At 44.2% G+C, this 15,000-nt stretch overlaps 2 protein-coding genes across 4 annotated transcripts in view; one reads left to right on the plus strand and one right to left on the minus strand.

The window, feature by feature from the left end:
- The first annotated feature begins 7,226 nt into the window (after positions 1-7,226).
- On the plus strand, positions 7,227-11,931 carry dclre1c (DNA cross-link repair 1C, PSO2 homolog (S. cerevisiae)). 2 transcript variants are annotated; one of them, XM_029162902.3, is made up of 15 exons: positions 7,227-7,464; positions 7,593-7,644; positions 7,897-7,981; positions 8,129-8,188; positions 8,342-8,397; positions 8,663-8,764; positions 8,889-8,961; positions 9,067-9,207; positions 9,343-9,444; positions 9,614-9,750; positions 9,827-9,881; positions 10,146-10,234; positions 10,387-10,481; positions 10,670-10,756; positions 10,914-11,931. In XM_029162902.3, exons 1-15 carry the CDS (start codon positions 7,356-7,358, stop codon positions 11,621-11,623), a joined length of 1,953 nt encoding a protein of 650 aa, XP_029018735.1. In that variant the 5' UTR covers positions 7,227-7,355; the 3' UTR covers positions 11,624-11,931. The 2 variants fall into 2 exon arrangements, with proteins under 2 accessions (XP_029018735.1, XP_029018734.3); XM_029162901.3 differs by having other exon boundaries at positions 7,295-7,464; positions 7,897-7,956.
- Positions 11,932-11,951: 20 nt separating this feature from the next.
- cpm (carboxypeptidase M) overlaps positions 11,952-15,000 on the minus strand; it is an 8,503-nt gene continuing 5,454 nt past the window's right edge. For both annotated transcript variants that reach the window (XM_029162947.3, XM_029162946.3), the window contains exons 5-10: positions 14,847-14,946; positions 14,404-14,509; positions 14,162-14,329; positions 13,803-13,955; positions 13,562-13,710; positions 11,952-13,474 (exon numbers count right to left, since the gene is read on the minus strand). In XM_029162947.3, coding sequence (XP_029018780.1) covers positions 13,220-13,474; positions 13,562-13,710; positions 13,803-13,955; positions 14,162-14,329; positions 14,404-14,509; positions 14,847-14,946 — 931 coding nt within the window. In that variant the 3' untranslated portion in view covers positions 11,952-13,219. The remainder of the gene's footprint in view (positions 13,475-13,561; positions 13,711-13,802; positions 13,956-14,161; positions 14,330-14,403; positions 14,510-14,846; positions 14,947-15,000) is intronic.

Raw genomic sequence — 15,000 nt, forward strand, 5'->3', positions numbered from 1 at the left:
GAAATACTTAAATGAACAGAGAACAGTAGGTGACCCTTGAAAAGCATTCAAGCTATTATAACCATCTAGATGATTACACACAGTCCTTATACTGTGAAAGTATTTGAAATTGTAGCATCAGGGGCTTCTTCAACCCAGTGCATCAGTTTCTTATTGGTGTCTATCAGGCTATAGATGCAAAGAGCTCCTCTGAAGCACAGTGAATCACAGTCGACTAGAACCCACTGTTGGACTCTGTTCCCAGCATCTAAACACAGCGGCAGCTGCTTCAAATCTAAAATCAAGATGTTCAACATCTGATCACTTGGAGCTTCATCAGCATTAGGAGACATCATGACACGAAGCACGTATCCAACCGGGTGTGATCAATCAGCAGAAGAACAGCATCATTAAGGAGAAGGTGACGGCAACAGCAGCTTGGTTTGTTTTACGAGCAGCTAACATAGAGGAGCACAGTCTACGTGGTTTTGTTTAAACATGACCCTCCATGTCTTCTGTGATGCTTAAATAAGCAATGTTTCATATTCTAGCTACAGCACAAAGGCTGTGGAACATGGCAACATCTCCTGCTCTAGTCTGTAGCTCTGAGCTCTGACGGAAGAAACAGTGATGAATCCTCAGGGCAACACAAGCTTGTGGTCAAATGTTGTCCAGTAGTACTGAATTAAAGATCTGACTGTCTGCCACCTAATCAAACCAGTCCCAGTGAGTTAACCCAGGACAGTGTCTCACCGGGATCAGAGCCATTCGTCTGGCTTTACTCCCTCAGATGTTGACTCGTCCCTCACACACAGTCAATAAAACGCTGGACTACATGAACTAAATACTGCTTGAACTTGATGAAGCAAATGTTGCTCAGTGAAGCGTTTAATCATCATGCTAATATGTGATTGTTCTGGCACACACCATGGTGTTTAGACTAGAACCTCTGGACCTCCTGTTCTGGCAGATTTGAGTGTGCACTGATCCAAACATTTGGATGTGGTCCATGCTTTTAGGACAGTGTTTTGCAGGGATCCCAGCTCAGCAAGTGAAACGTGTGGCGGGATGCAATCGACTTCCTCCTCATTAACAGCAGAATAACTTATGGAGAAGCAAAGGTCAGCTGCAGTGGCCAAGCCGAGTGTCAATAATGCGCTGGTGTAGCACAGTAAAGCCTTTGGAGTTCACTCTGATGGGGGTCCCTCAGAGGACAGGACAAAAGCCCAAGCTCAACAAAACTGAGGGAAGAAAAAAAAAACGTTCTTCACTAGAAATTAACTGCGAGAGCAGAGTTAGCAGATCTCTGTGTTCACCTTTAGACATCTAAGTCCTCATTTCAATATTTCTTTCATGCTTTGTTGCTCCATGATTTATTCATGACTACTTTGTGGTGGGGCCATCCTCACAGGAAAGCCTGAAGGTGAATCGATCGAGGCGTAGAGTCGTAGAGAAGCGCTCCCTTCAAACCCATTCTTCTTCTGTTCTCTGGATTTCTGTTAGTGAATGTCAGTTATCACAATATTACTGAAGTGTCTTACTTTGAAGAAATGCAGAAAAAAATTCCAACAAAACCAACAATCTGTACCATTGGTTAACAGTGATACTCTACGAGTTAGTCTGTTGACAGAGGCAGATGAATATCTAGTGGTCTGTCCATATTTTGTAGTTTCAATTATATTAAATCCTACAGTATGTGGTGGATCTACACTTAAATGCACCTAATGAGGTTATGTGACGCTTGAATATATTCAGCTGCTCCACAGAAACGTTCAAATCAGTGACTGACAGAAGTGTGAGCTTAATTTCTCCAGTACTGATGCTCCAACACGATGAAGATTGACCAACAGAAACACCAAGCATCCATCAACCAAGACAGAGCAGACAGAGATGGAGCTCACTGCTCTTATTGATCGGAGGCAATAGAGCTGCTGACAACGATCTGTGGGTGTTTGTTGGATCTGGATGCTTATTTCAGTAGTGACTTGAATTGAAACACACTTCCAGCAGAAAAACTTGATCTGACAAAATCTTGCTTTACCCTTAATAAACCTCTATAAATGTCATTACAAAAATAGTTGTGAAGATGAACTCCAGCTATATGTAACACACAAAAACAAATTGCACACGGCTCCCACTCAGAACTGAGCACATGTTCAGTTCTCACATTCAGCTATAGTCACATATTCGCTGCTCTTTGTCTCTCACTTCCAACTCATCCCTTTATGGAAAATGCACATTATAGTGACTCTGTTAAACCTCATTGTTTATGGGAACAAACCAGTCATAGCATAGCTCAATGCCCAACTTATCAGCTCTTAAGTACAGTGAGTGAAAACACCTTTTTTCCTCTCTCTAATCCCCCCTATGACATCCACGAGTAGCTGATGACCGGGTACAGTTCAGTGCTGTTGTTACTGTCATGACCCACCATCCAAGATGACGGGTCGAGTCTATGAAAGATTATTTGGACCAAGTCAGAGCCACACAGACCCAGAATAAATAAAAATCAAACAAACAATGGACAAACCAAAATCATTCCTATAGAATCCAAACAAAATTTGATAAGGACTAAAACTAAAAGAGCAAAAAACCAAAGCAGACTAACTTAAATTTCACAAAACGCATGACCTCAACAAGGTTGAGGTAGCAAGCTTGGCTAGAACCATGTACCACTTGCATCCATAGAAATGCGTGACTAACAGGATGAACACTGGAACATGAACAGAAAAACAGACAAAACCTGGACATGATGGGTTCCAGAGCCATGAGCGGCAACACAATGGGAGACCATGCAACACCGGCATTCACAAACAAAGCAGCACGTCAGAGTCATCATCATCAATGACCCAGTCTAGACTTAAGGGCTGGGAGTGTTTCTAAAGGGAGGCGGGAGGGAAGGCACAGGTGAGGGCAATCGACCCTATTACTGCTTGATCTTTGCTGAGGGAAAGAGAGGGAGTGGGTGTTGTCCAGAGCTGAGGGTATGGCATAGTGAGAGAGAGAGAATGGGATCCTGACAGCTACATGTACAGGTTGACCGTTGGCTGCTATCAATATGATAAATCCGACGGAAGGGCAGTCTCCCAAAATAATAAATAGAATGAACAAAATGTTTTCATTTTTAAAGTTACTATGACAGCATCCCATGGCACCAAACCTGCTGGGCTGGCAGAGTACAGCTGACTATGATGAGATCTATCAACACAAACACAAAGTGTGGCTCAGACACACATAAAGGTTGAACACACGTCTACTGTAGATTCATTGAGAGCATTTGTAAATGTGTGTGAAGCTGAAGTGGTTGACTTGTGTGAGTGTGACTGGTGTTTTGTTGCAGTGAGCTGTAAAGTAGAGACTGATTTAATCTGTGTTATGTGGTGTGTGTTTGATAATGGAGCTCTCTGGCTTTTATGAGCTCCCTCCTCTACATCACAAACATATTGTTAAAACAGTCTCTACTCTGAAACATAATTCAACCTCTGCTACCCATCAATGGCGTCACAATAAGAAGCTGCTCTGCTGTTACAGACGATGTTCAAAGACCAATTATTCGCCTTGTTTTACTTGAATATGGTTGGATGTCAGTTGAGCTGCACTGTCTGCCCCACTTGTAAATATACTGTACTAAAAGTATTTTCTGTTCTCATTGTTCTGTTTCATTACCTGAGAATCAGGGAAACAGCAACACATGCCTGCAAAAACAGCCTATGGCATTTCTTCATATTCTTATACTGTATATGCACTGACATCATACAAAGCTGCCAGCGGAGTCCATGCACATCCACCTGGGAAAAGATGATGAGGTTATATATCTTATAATATATCTGATCCTTTAGAACCTTTAGAACATGGCATTGAATAAGGATGCCTGATGCTGAAGCCACTGCTCCCTGACTGACAACATTTGAAAATGGATCTCAAAAGTAAAGAGCTCCTGTCAGTATAACATCCAAAAAGATAATCAAATTTCCAAATACGGTAAACATATTCAAATGTTAACGTCTCCTCCTTAAACTTTAAGTGAACGTTCCGTTTCCTACCTACAGCAGATGGCCCCATGTGTCTTGAAGCATGATTAACGTATCAGGCACGTCCTGTTTGCTACTGAAGCCATTTACAAGGCAAATAAAGAGTTGGTTTTTCAGAATAGTTCAGCTTTGCTGGCGAGGACGAAACTAACAGGTGTGCGAGAGACGATTAAATCCAAGCTATGCCTCTGTTTATACTATTGCATTTTATTAAGAACCTATGAATATTGGCAGGTCTGTTGAATATTACACACTTTATATTATGTACAGTAGTATACAGAACTTCATCCATTGTCGATACAAAGTCAAATTGTTTCTAACTAACACACACAGGCAGACATTTTTATAATGGGCAAGCCAGACTTCTACCCGGCAGGGAGGAGGTGTTTCCTAGCAACTGGCTCTGTGATAAAGCATTCGGTCAGCCAGCTGCATTCTGGAGTGGGTGCATGAGCACAGCACTGTGGTGGCTGAGGTGAACTGACAAGACTTCATTCCCTCCCACAGCCAAACACAGGCACTGACAGACCGGACGCATGATATATTCCTGGGTGACTTATCGCACTTGTATGATTCTAGGCAATGAATGAAAATGGTGCTGCCGCCTACATCACAGCCCTGTCAAATTAATGCAGAGCAGTAAAACAAAGCACTTCATCATGTAGGACATAAATTCCCCAGTTAGACAGATTTACATTGATTGAGCACATTGAGATGAACTGAACACACCCCTTTAGGAAATCAAGTGCCACAGTCGATCACCCATCAGACTCTCATCACAGCTGTACCCCTGCCATCTCTGCCTATCATGCAGGTTTTTCAGCAAGCTGTCCGTAATGTGAGGAGCCTGTATGAACTGAGCGGAATGCAGAACGAGACTCTATAGATGATAGGAAGAGGCTCTGCGAACACACCAAATCAAGGCCTTGGAAACCACCAGTGCTGGTAACTGAAGTTGCCACATACTGTAGAGCAAAATTTCAAATGTCACCCTTTAGATGTAAAATTAATAAAGCCACTTTTTACAAGGAAATTCCCGAGAAAATAGAGTTAAAGCAATGAGCACCCTTGCAGTGTCACCTAAATTATTGAAATGTAAACCATAACACATAATGTGCACCTTAGAAACTAAAAGCATGGACAAAGTCTGATCACACCAACAAAATGCTACATGACATCATTATTGATGTGACAATTGAACACGCTTGGTGCACTTTGTCACGATCTGGGTTTTGTTTTCTTGTTGTTTCCTTGTCTTATTTTGGTTCCAGGTTCCATTTCCGGTTTTATTTGGTAGCACTCCCGGTTTCTGTTTCTGTTCCTGCTTTACTTCCTGTTATCAGTTCTGTTCTCCCCTAGCTCATTACCCACACCTGTCGGTAATCAGTTAATCACTCACCTGTGTATTTAGTCAGCTCCTGTGTCCCTAGTTCCCTGCCAGATTGTCGAGTTTCGTTCGTGTTTCTTGTGAGTCCCCGAGTTTCATGAGTGTCTCGAGTTTCCTGAGTTCCCTGAGTGTTCCGAGTTTCCCGTGTTTCCCGTGTTTCGTGTTCCTCGTGTTTTGTTCCTGTTTTGCCTTGTGTATCCTGCCTGACCCTGGACTAACTACTGACCGTGAGTTTGTCTCATCCCTGCCTGTACTTTTGCTGAGCCTACTTGTGTAACGAACCCTGCCTGGACATTGGATTAGAGATTGCCTGCTCCCTTGTGTGCTACTTCATTGAACGCTTTTGTGCATGACCTGGACCGCCTGACCCTGCCTTATCGAATAAACCCGTGTCTAATCATCATCTCGCCTCCGTGCTGTGCATGTGGGTCCGCCGCCTGCTTCGAGTCCTGACACACTTAGCTCTGTTTTTAAATTGCTATGCTGGAACTCCAAATATTTTACCTTCCTACTGTACTTCACAAACCTTTTAAAGAGAGATTTTTCTCTATACCAGGATTTAGGATTCAGTGTATCTTTGCAGGTCCTCATGTTCTCCATAAGCCATATGTGTAATTTTAGGTATAATAATAGTAATAGTAATAATAGTAAGAAGATGAAGATGATGAAGAAGAAGAATGAAAGCAGCTACCAAAATTAGGCTGGAGGTAATTACTGTAAAAGAAAAACTAGACACCACCGCCATCCAGTGGTAAGAGGCAGAATTACATTTCTAATTACATTCTTACATACATTCATTCTATGATTAGATTACAATTTGTTAATTTCAATAAATAAAATATTTCTCAAACCAGGGTTTGTTAGGTTTTCGTTTTAAAGGTTTGACTTTTGTTGTGATTTGGCGCTACAGAAAAAAAATAACTGAATTAAAATAGATTTCGAAGCTAGCAGCTAGCTTCTCTATATAGACATGATTTACCTTAAAAAATTTGACACGACAAATTCGCCGTTCTTTGTACAGTATGTTGTCATAGTGTTGTGGTGAGCTACAGTCCAATTTCATTTTCATCTTTGATGAGGTTATATATCTTATCTGGAATTAATAAAACACACAAAAAATACCAAAATTGCACAATTGCGCTTAATTAAAATGCTAACTCCAAGGGCATAAACAGATAAAGTGACGCTGAACCCGCGCTATGATCTCATTGGCTACTCGTGGCTGGCCACTGTTGGGCCGTGAAATGACGTCAGCCTTACGTCATTAGTTCATTTTGTCAGATGTCAGCGTCTGCCCGGCTTGACTTGTTGCATGGACCACACTCAAAGTTCAAACTGTTAGCAATAAATCTTCCCTCTGCCTCGAGCAGAATGCAATTCACCTGAGAGAAGCGTAGAGGAGAAGTTGAACTTGTTGACCTTTTTAAGATTTGGCTGCACAGAAACTACAGAACTGTGAAACTATAGTTATGTATAATGTATCTTAATGTAATATAAAACTATATTAATATTTATTTTTGACACCAACGTTTTTAGCCTATTGTTTGTGCTTGTTTGTGACATGAACGTTCTTCTTCTCTGCTGGATGACAGTTCTCCAAGACTCCCAGCAGGTGGCGCTAAAGGACATACAAACTAATGAGACTGATATGAAGCAGTAAAACGGCAATATTTATCGAGAATTTCGAAGAACGGAGTCTCTAACTGTGATTATTGACTGTATTTTGGGTGTATTGTGAAATCATGTAGGACAGAGGGTCAGAAAGGATTGAAAATTGTGGAATTCCTATTGAAAGGCATCTGGACTACGTGAAAAGAGACGAAGAAGAAGTCACTCGGTGGGCGGGACAAATGAACTGCTGCTGATGATGTTATCAAGCTATGCGCTGGTCGTTAGACAACAATGTGACGTTATGACATTAGTTTGTAGATTGTACCGCAAGAAGTGTCGGCGTAAAGATGAGCTCGTTCGCAGGTCGAATGAAGGAGTATCCCACAGTCTCTCTGGACCGGTTCGACAAGGAGAACCTACACGCCCGGGCATATTTCCTGTCCCACTGTCACAAAGGTGAGCTTGGCAGCTAACTGGCTAATGTTAGCGTCGTTAGCTGACACTGTTCGATTGTGTGTTTTGTGTTCTTGTCGCTGCTTCTGGTCAGTTGTAGCTTTGTCACGTCTCCTCCTTTACTCCAACAGATCACATGAAGGGACTGAAGGGACCTTTGCTAAAGAGAAAGCTGCAGTTCAGGTGCCCACTCATTTGATACAGAGGGACACATCTTAATTAAAAATGTATTATTTCCCCATTAAACGTAATGATGAAATTAACAAGCTGATAAAATAAAACAATAATAAAATGTGGTTTGTGATTGTGTTATTACACAGATACTTTGTATCATACACTACCGTAGTTTTTTGACCCTTCCCATAAAAATGTTTTAATGTTGCATTGGGACAGGAGAATAAATATGAGCTGTGTTTTCTTCACTTGTGTTTGCAGTCGAACAGTCAGGCTGTACTGCTCCTTCGTGACCAAAGAGCTGCTGCTGAACAACCCAAAGTACGCCTTCTGGGAGGAGTACATTGTAAGGTCCTTCTGGTGCTCTCAGAGGACACTGACCTCTGATCCTAAAGAGCACCATCTATGACACACCACAGTTAAATAATCTGGTTTATCCTATATGAAGTTTCCACTTACAGAGGAAAATAAAAACTTCTTATGTCATTTTTAGGTTCCCCTGGAGCTGGAGAGCCCCACTCAGATTTCTCTAGTAGACGAAGCATCAGGAGAGGTGAAACTCCTCTTCAGCCTTGAAGTTTCTGTGGAAAAGTCTCCTAAAAAATTGTTTTGTTCTCAAAATATTCTGTCTTTTTTTAATTCATCCCCTATTTTAAAGAGAAGGTGGTCACCCACGTCTTGTCTGTTTTTGTGTTGTGTGTGGCAGAAAGAGGAGATAGTGGTGACGTTGCTTCCTGCGGGTCATTGTCCCGGCTCTGTTATGTAAGTCAAACCAATCATTTACTGCTTAGTCTGTGTCTTGTTTTTCTACAAAACTGCATCTCAACTTAAAGCAATGTATTAAGTTTAGATTTTGTTTTATTGTTCAGGCTGTGAACTTGGATCAAGTTTGCAATAATCTAGTTATAGCTGACTCTACATATCATTGCATAGGGGGGGTTTAGAGTGGGGGTCGTCTTTTATAAAAAAAATAGATCGTGTGTGTGTGTGTGTGTGTGTGTGTGCGTGTGTGTGTGTGTGTGTGTAGGTTCCTGCTTGAGGGGTCCAAAGGAAATGTATTGTACACAGGAGACTTCAGGTTAGCGACTGGAGATGCATCCAGAATAGAGCATCTACACTCTGGCAGCAGGTCAGTTACTGAACATCCTCCCAACAAATAATGAAAACAACAGATTCATTTTTAGAAACCTATTTGATGGTTTACGTTTAATTTAATTCAGAAAAGCTCAACATGATGGTTTCACATTTCACAGGGTGAAAGACATTCAGAGCGTTTATCTGGACTCTACTTTCTATGACCCACGTTACTATCAAATACCAACTCGAGTAAGTTTTTTTTACTGATTTAAATACTGTATTATTGTGTTATTTACTGTGTGTCACACATCCTTGTGATTCTCAACGTTTCATCTCATGTGCTTGCGTATGCAGGAGGTCTGTCTGAACGGCATCTCGGAGCTCATTGGAAACTGGATCAGTCAGAGTCCGTATCATGTGGTGTGGCTCAACTGTAAAGCTGCGTATGGATATGAATACTTGTTCACCAACCTGGGAGATGAGTTCAACACGCAGGTGATGTTAAATCAAATATTTGTTGTTCATGACGACTTCTGTGTTATTTTGTCCTTTTAGTGCAGTGATCGTAGCTACATGTCTGTATTCACTGATGTGTCTGCTTGTAAAAGTGTGATTTGTCTTTTCCTACAGATTCATGTTAACAGTCTGTCAATGTTTAAGAACATGCCAGAAATCCTGAGCTATGTGACGACCGATCGGAGGACACAGATCCATGCCTGTCGACACCCAAAGGTTTCGCTTCAGACACGACACACGTGTGACTAGGATGAGACACACACACACACACACACACACACACACACACACACACACACACACACACACACACACAGTGTTTTTATGTTAGGAATCTTAGAATGTTATAGACAGTGATGTCAGCTATGTCTCTGTGTGTGACTAGGATGAGGAGTATTTACAGGGCAACAGGCTGCCGTGTGGGTGCACGGCTGCAGATGGGACTCCCCTTCGAATCATCAGCATCAAACCATCCACCATGTGGTTTGGAGAAAGGACCAAAAAGACCAACGTTATAATAAAGTAGGGGCGTTTTTATTCACCTTTGTGAGATCAGTTTGGTTTCTGTCCACTAAGGACGTAGTTTGTTTTTCTCTAGAACTGGAGCCAGTTCCTTCAGGGCCTGTTACAGCTTCCACTCATCCTACTCAGAGGTACACTGATCTATTAACAGTTCATAACTTTGTTAACGTGAAGCTTTGATTGAAGATCTCATAAGGAAGTTTGTTTGATTAGTGATTCTGACAGTAAGAGCTTACTTTCCAATGTACATACACTGTAGCGTTGTGAAAAGAGGCTTAAGTCAAGTCTTGCTCAGTTAGTTAGTAGTTCAGTCTTTGAGTTCAAAACAGATTTGAACAACATTTGAACACATTCTGTGTGACATTAAAAGATGCGTGTGTTTCTCTGTATTCCAGATCAAAGACTTCTTGTCCTACCTTCAGCCGGTCAACATCTACCCCAGTGTGATCCCCATTGGTCGCACGCTGACTGAGGTTTCACAGCTGTGAGTCATGTTTGAGTTATTTTAGGTTTATGTTAGGCTTTGTAATAATTTATCTGTATTTGCTGCTTCATTTTCTTTTTAAGCCCATTTGGGCAATTTAGTTGTTATTGACTTTATTTATAATATGTTGAAACTTAACTGTGTTTGAGCAGGTTGAAGCTTATGTGCAGGAACCAGTGTGACCAGACCTTCGTTTACAAGCCTCTAGGCGTCCTGAAGCGCAGCCGAGTGGAGCGGCCTACATACGGTAACACAACTGGGCCAGGTGCACTGACAGCAGCATCTGGGTAACGGTTTACAGGGCATGACACTGAACATGTGTGTATATACTATGTGCTTAACAGGAGCTACGCTTGATTTAGAAAACCTGAACTAGGGACACTGTGACATGAACCAGTAGATGGAAACGATCATTAGTTGTTTGTCTCTGTTCAGACACCGATATGGATGACGAACTGTTCGACGGGCTGGACCTGGCACCAGTGAGGAAGAAGATGTGGCGGACGAAAGACACAGGAAAAGGTCAATAAATGAGCGATGAGAAATGATTTTAGCTGAGTGCTCTCACAGCCTTATTATTTGCATGTGGATCACATCTGTTAAATCAGGCCACGTCTGTAGCAGATCTGGATACGCGTCACTTCAGCATCAACAACAACCTTAAATGTTTGTCTTTCAGAGAGAAGCCCTGAAAGAACAGTAACCCCTGAGTCTATGGACCAGTCTTTGTCTGTGACAGTCACTGACCCACAGTCTGTGGGACACAACTACATGGACTGCACTGAGTCCAATGATGAAGAGGAGGATGATGAAGAGGAGGAGGAGAAAGGTACCCAGGGAAAACCTGCACAAGAGAAAGTGACAGTAGACAGTGAGAAGACAGAGCCTGAGGAACAAATGAAGGAAGAACGCAAAGAGAATTGTAAGACTCCGAAATGGGAAGATTTCTTCAGCGCAGAGATGCTGAGTGACAGCCAGAACAGCCAATCACATTCCTGCTGCTCTGCCGCCTCCCCCTCCAGGATGACAGGGTCACAGACTCCAGAACTGTTCAGTGATGAAGAAACTCTTGACAATGATGAGAAATTCAGTCTGACCCTGTCCGCCTCTCTGTCCAACCACTCCTCTCAGAACATGGACTCGTGTTTACCCGACACGCTGGTCCTCCTGCCGGAGGGGAGGGACCTAGCGAGCACGGGGACCAGCGTGATGCCTCAGAACGAGGTGGGCGATGGCCTTTCGGGGTCTCAGGCGTCGTCAGACTTTGATATTCCCGCCACGCCGGAGTCAAAGGTGCCACAACCCGATGAACTCCTGCAGCTGTACAGGGCGCTGGCTTCAGGACAGGACGTGGTCCGAGGACGAGGAGGTCAGGACCCGCAGGACTGAGGGAGCAGCTGTTTGCTCTATTAGACTAATGGAGGCGAAGAAGCTGAAACAGGTTTGATGCTGGATGCATATATTCAAACACTAATGTAAACCTGCTCCCACACACATTCCATTCCTTAACCACAGACCTCAGCGTGTGTCACAGCACATGCATGCACTTTAGGCCAACGTTTAACTTTTGCACCTGCGCTCATCACAACTGACATTTCTCTGACAGTTTGAGGTTTGTCCTGCTGAACGCCTTCCCTCATTGTTAACTTGTGTCAAAGCAGAATCACCTTTTAAATAAAGGTTTATATTTAACTAAACCCTGTGTTCATAAGCTTTTCCATGTTTTATATTTACTAAGCTGAAGCTTGTAAAGTCATCACACATGAGGCAGTCGGTAAATGACCAACCTGATCTGAACTAATCTGCTTCATGAGCCCTGGTGAATGTTTGTTGCAGCAGATCTGTGGTACTGACCCAGAGCAGTTTGATAACAGGCAGCATTTTGAAAACGACTAGAAGCTAAAACACGCAGTTTCTCTGCTGGAAACTCATGGTTACTGTATTTTTTTATTTTTGCATAAATAATGTTATCTTTTTTTTAATGTTCACTTCCTAACGTGTATTTGTGGCTCGGCCGGAGCTGTGTGAGCAGAGGCTGCAGGTACCACACGGCACAGAGGCGTTTCAAGGAACAGTATTTAATCAAACAGTAGAAAAATAGAAAATCCTGAAGTTTGGCAAAAATAAAGTTCAACCGCCCGACGGGAATAAACTGAACAAGGCCTCGAAGACAACTGCTTTGTCTCAGTTTGATGTCCTGATTGGACATTCCCACCAGTGTTTTGGTTTGTAAACCACGTTTACACAGTTTTTACTTTCACATTTGATCCATTCATGCAGAAATCAACTTAAGTCTTTGAAGTTGCTTTAAGTCTTTGAACCTGCTGAAAGGCAGGTGCTGCTTTGACCTCATTAATATCACATGTAACATTACTGTTCAGCTCCACAACTTCAACGTTCACTCTGCCTCCACCAACTCCTCAAGGAGCCTGTTCTTCTGGAGAACCAACCCGTAGCTGCCCTTTGAGGCAGCCCGTGCAGATGAAACCTTCTTCTTGCTGTGGAAGTGGTGGCTTATCGGCATTTTCTGTCTGCATCATCATTCCAACGCTCTGCTCTAACTCTCCTGAGCTTCAATTGACTTCACTAAATTCATGTGTGTAGTTATTGGCTGTGGTGTAGTTCTGGGCCTCTGTTGATTAGGGCCTGTGCGGCTCAAACAGATGGATCCATCGCTGAGATCCTTCAGAACATTCCCCAGAACCCTGCTGAATCCCAGGTTTCCAGCATGTGGTGGCGTGTGTGTATTGAAATGTCCACGGTCCCAAAGATCTAAATAAATAAATCGACTCGGCTGAGTGGAGGTCAGCCGCCTGGCTTAGCTACTGTGCTAACAGATGATTAGCCCTGCAGGTAATAACGTTCCTAAGCTGATGTGCATGTGAGCTTTGGTGTGCAGCTTCATATTGTGACCACCGCTTCACCGCCCCAAACCAGAGCTTCTCCTCAGAACCCTCTGGTGGAGCGAGCACCGTGTGGACCTCCTCAGGCGATCAGGGATGGCAGCGCCGCCATCAGGCCGAGCCCCACCACTACTGCGGTCCACGTGGGCGTGTGGGTGCCTCCACCTCCGCTCAGCCTCATTGTGTAGTTACAGGAGGGCGTGGCCTGATCCACGGAACCCCCAGGCTGCGGGCTGATGGCCTTTAACAGGAAGTCATGCTTCAAGGCGGAAAATGTATCAGGACCGTATGGGATGTTCAGTTCCTGCGTCAAAACTTCATGACCCGGATAAGACACCTGCAGTCGAAGAGAACAGACACACAGGTGTAATACTGGCATGCCGCCACTAGAGGTCCCTGAATCACTGCGGCGTTGAGTGTTTACAGTAAAGCTGTAGTTTCCAGGCAGCAGCAGCCTGTAGTATTCTCCATGACGGTCGGTTCTGAATGGACACAGGTTGTTACGACCTTTGACCTCCACCAGGGCGTTCTGCACCGGCACACCAGAGCTATCAAACACACGACCTTTGACCCCTGAACACACACACACACACACACACATAGAAAGTAGGAGGTGATTGTGAGGCTCACGCAGGCACAAGGCAACAGGTCTGAACTGTACTGACCCAGATGCACCTGCTGGATGTAGGCGAGCAGAGCCTCCCTGTTGTCCACCCACATGGCAGGAAGCTGTTGGACCGGAGGAAACTTGCAGCAGGAAACCTCCAGAGTCAGCTCCAAACACTGAGCCCACACATAGTTATAGTCTTGCATCCCACCTGCAAACAGACACACCTTAGCCTGGGACCACCAGAACCAGAACCCTGTCACACTGAAGGTGGAACCTCTGAAGAAAAACAGTTGTTTCCAGACTTAGAACCACATGCACATGCTTTACTGGTATCACTGGTTTTATCCACCACCCAGAGGCTTAGACACTGGGATCTGGGTCCCATGATGGACAAGGGTCAGACTTGAGGCTAACCTTCGAGTGGATACCACTGGTACCCGTTGGTGATGCCGTCTGAGAAGGGTCCGGTGTCGGGGCAGACGTTGCCCCGGTGCATGGAGGCGTGGTTGTGGGAGTAAACCTTGGCCAGGTGAACAAAGACGTCGTCGTCGGGGGAGACGCTGGCATCATACAGCTGAGCGTCTGGAGGAGAGCACGGAAGCAGATGAGCAACGAGGACGCTGTAACGTCCACGGGGAATGGGTGCGTGCGTTTACCGCTGTTGCTGTTGTCGTACGGATAACTGGCCACCACAGCTCCTCCGTGCAGGTTGGCAGACAGAACAAAGCTCTCAGTCTTCAACCAGTCCATCACACTTCTGACCTGGAATCAGCAGAAACTGTGTGGTGACATCTCTCACGAGGTCAAGGTCAGACGTTGGTCAGTGACAAATCAAACAGATGAAGAGTAAGTGACTTCCTCAAGTGCTGCAACACATCATACATTCTGGCAGCGACACTTAGTTTAATCTGTACAAACTCACAAACGCAGCTCTGTTCAATCTACTGGAATGAGGCCAAACCAAGTCACACGCTTTGAAAATGACTTCACGGCCCAAAGACGTGAAATGAAGTGACTCCTCAGGGAGCAGGGAGAGGTCAGAGCCCACGCTCAGGACTCGGGCCTCTCAACGCTGCTGGGCCCGGTTCTGTTGACCAACCTCTGCCTCCCTCCTCTCCTCGTCCACTCCATCCTGGCTCCGCAGGCCAGCGAAGGCATCGGGGAAGTTCCTGTTCAGGTCCACGCCGTTGTAGTTGTACCTGAAACAGAAAACGGCGTCTGACTCCAGGGACTCATTAAGCGTCTGCAGTGAG

Source organism: Betta splendens, chromosome 9 (genome assembly GCF_900634795.4).
Source record: "Betta splendens chromosome 9, fBetSpl5.4, whole genome shotgun sequence".
NCBI lineage: Eukaryota > Metazoa > Chordata > Actinopteri > Anabantiformes > Osphronemidae > Betta > Betta splendens.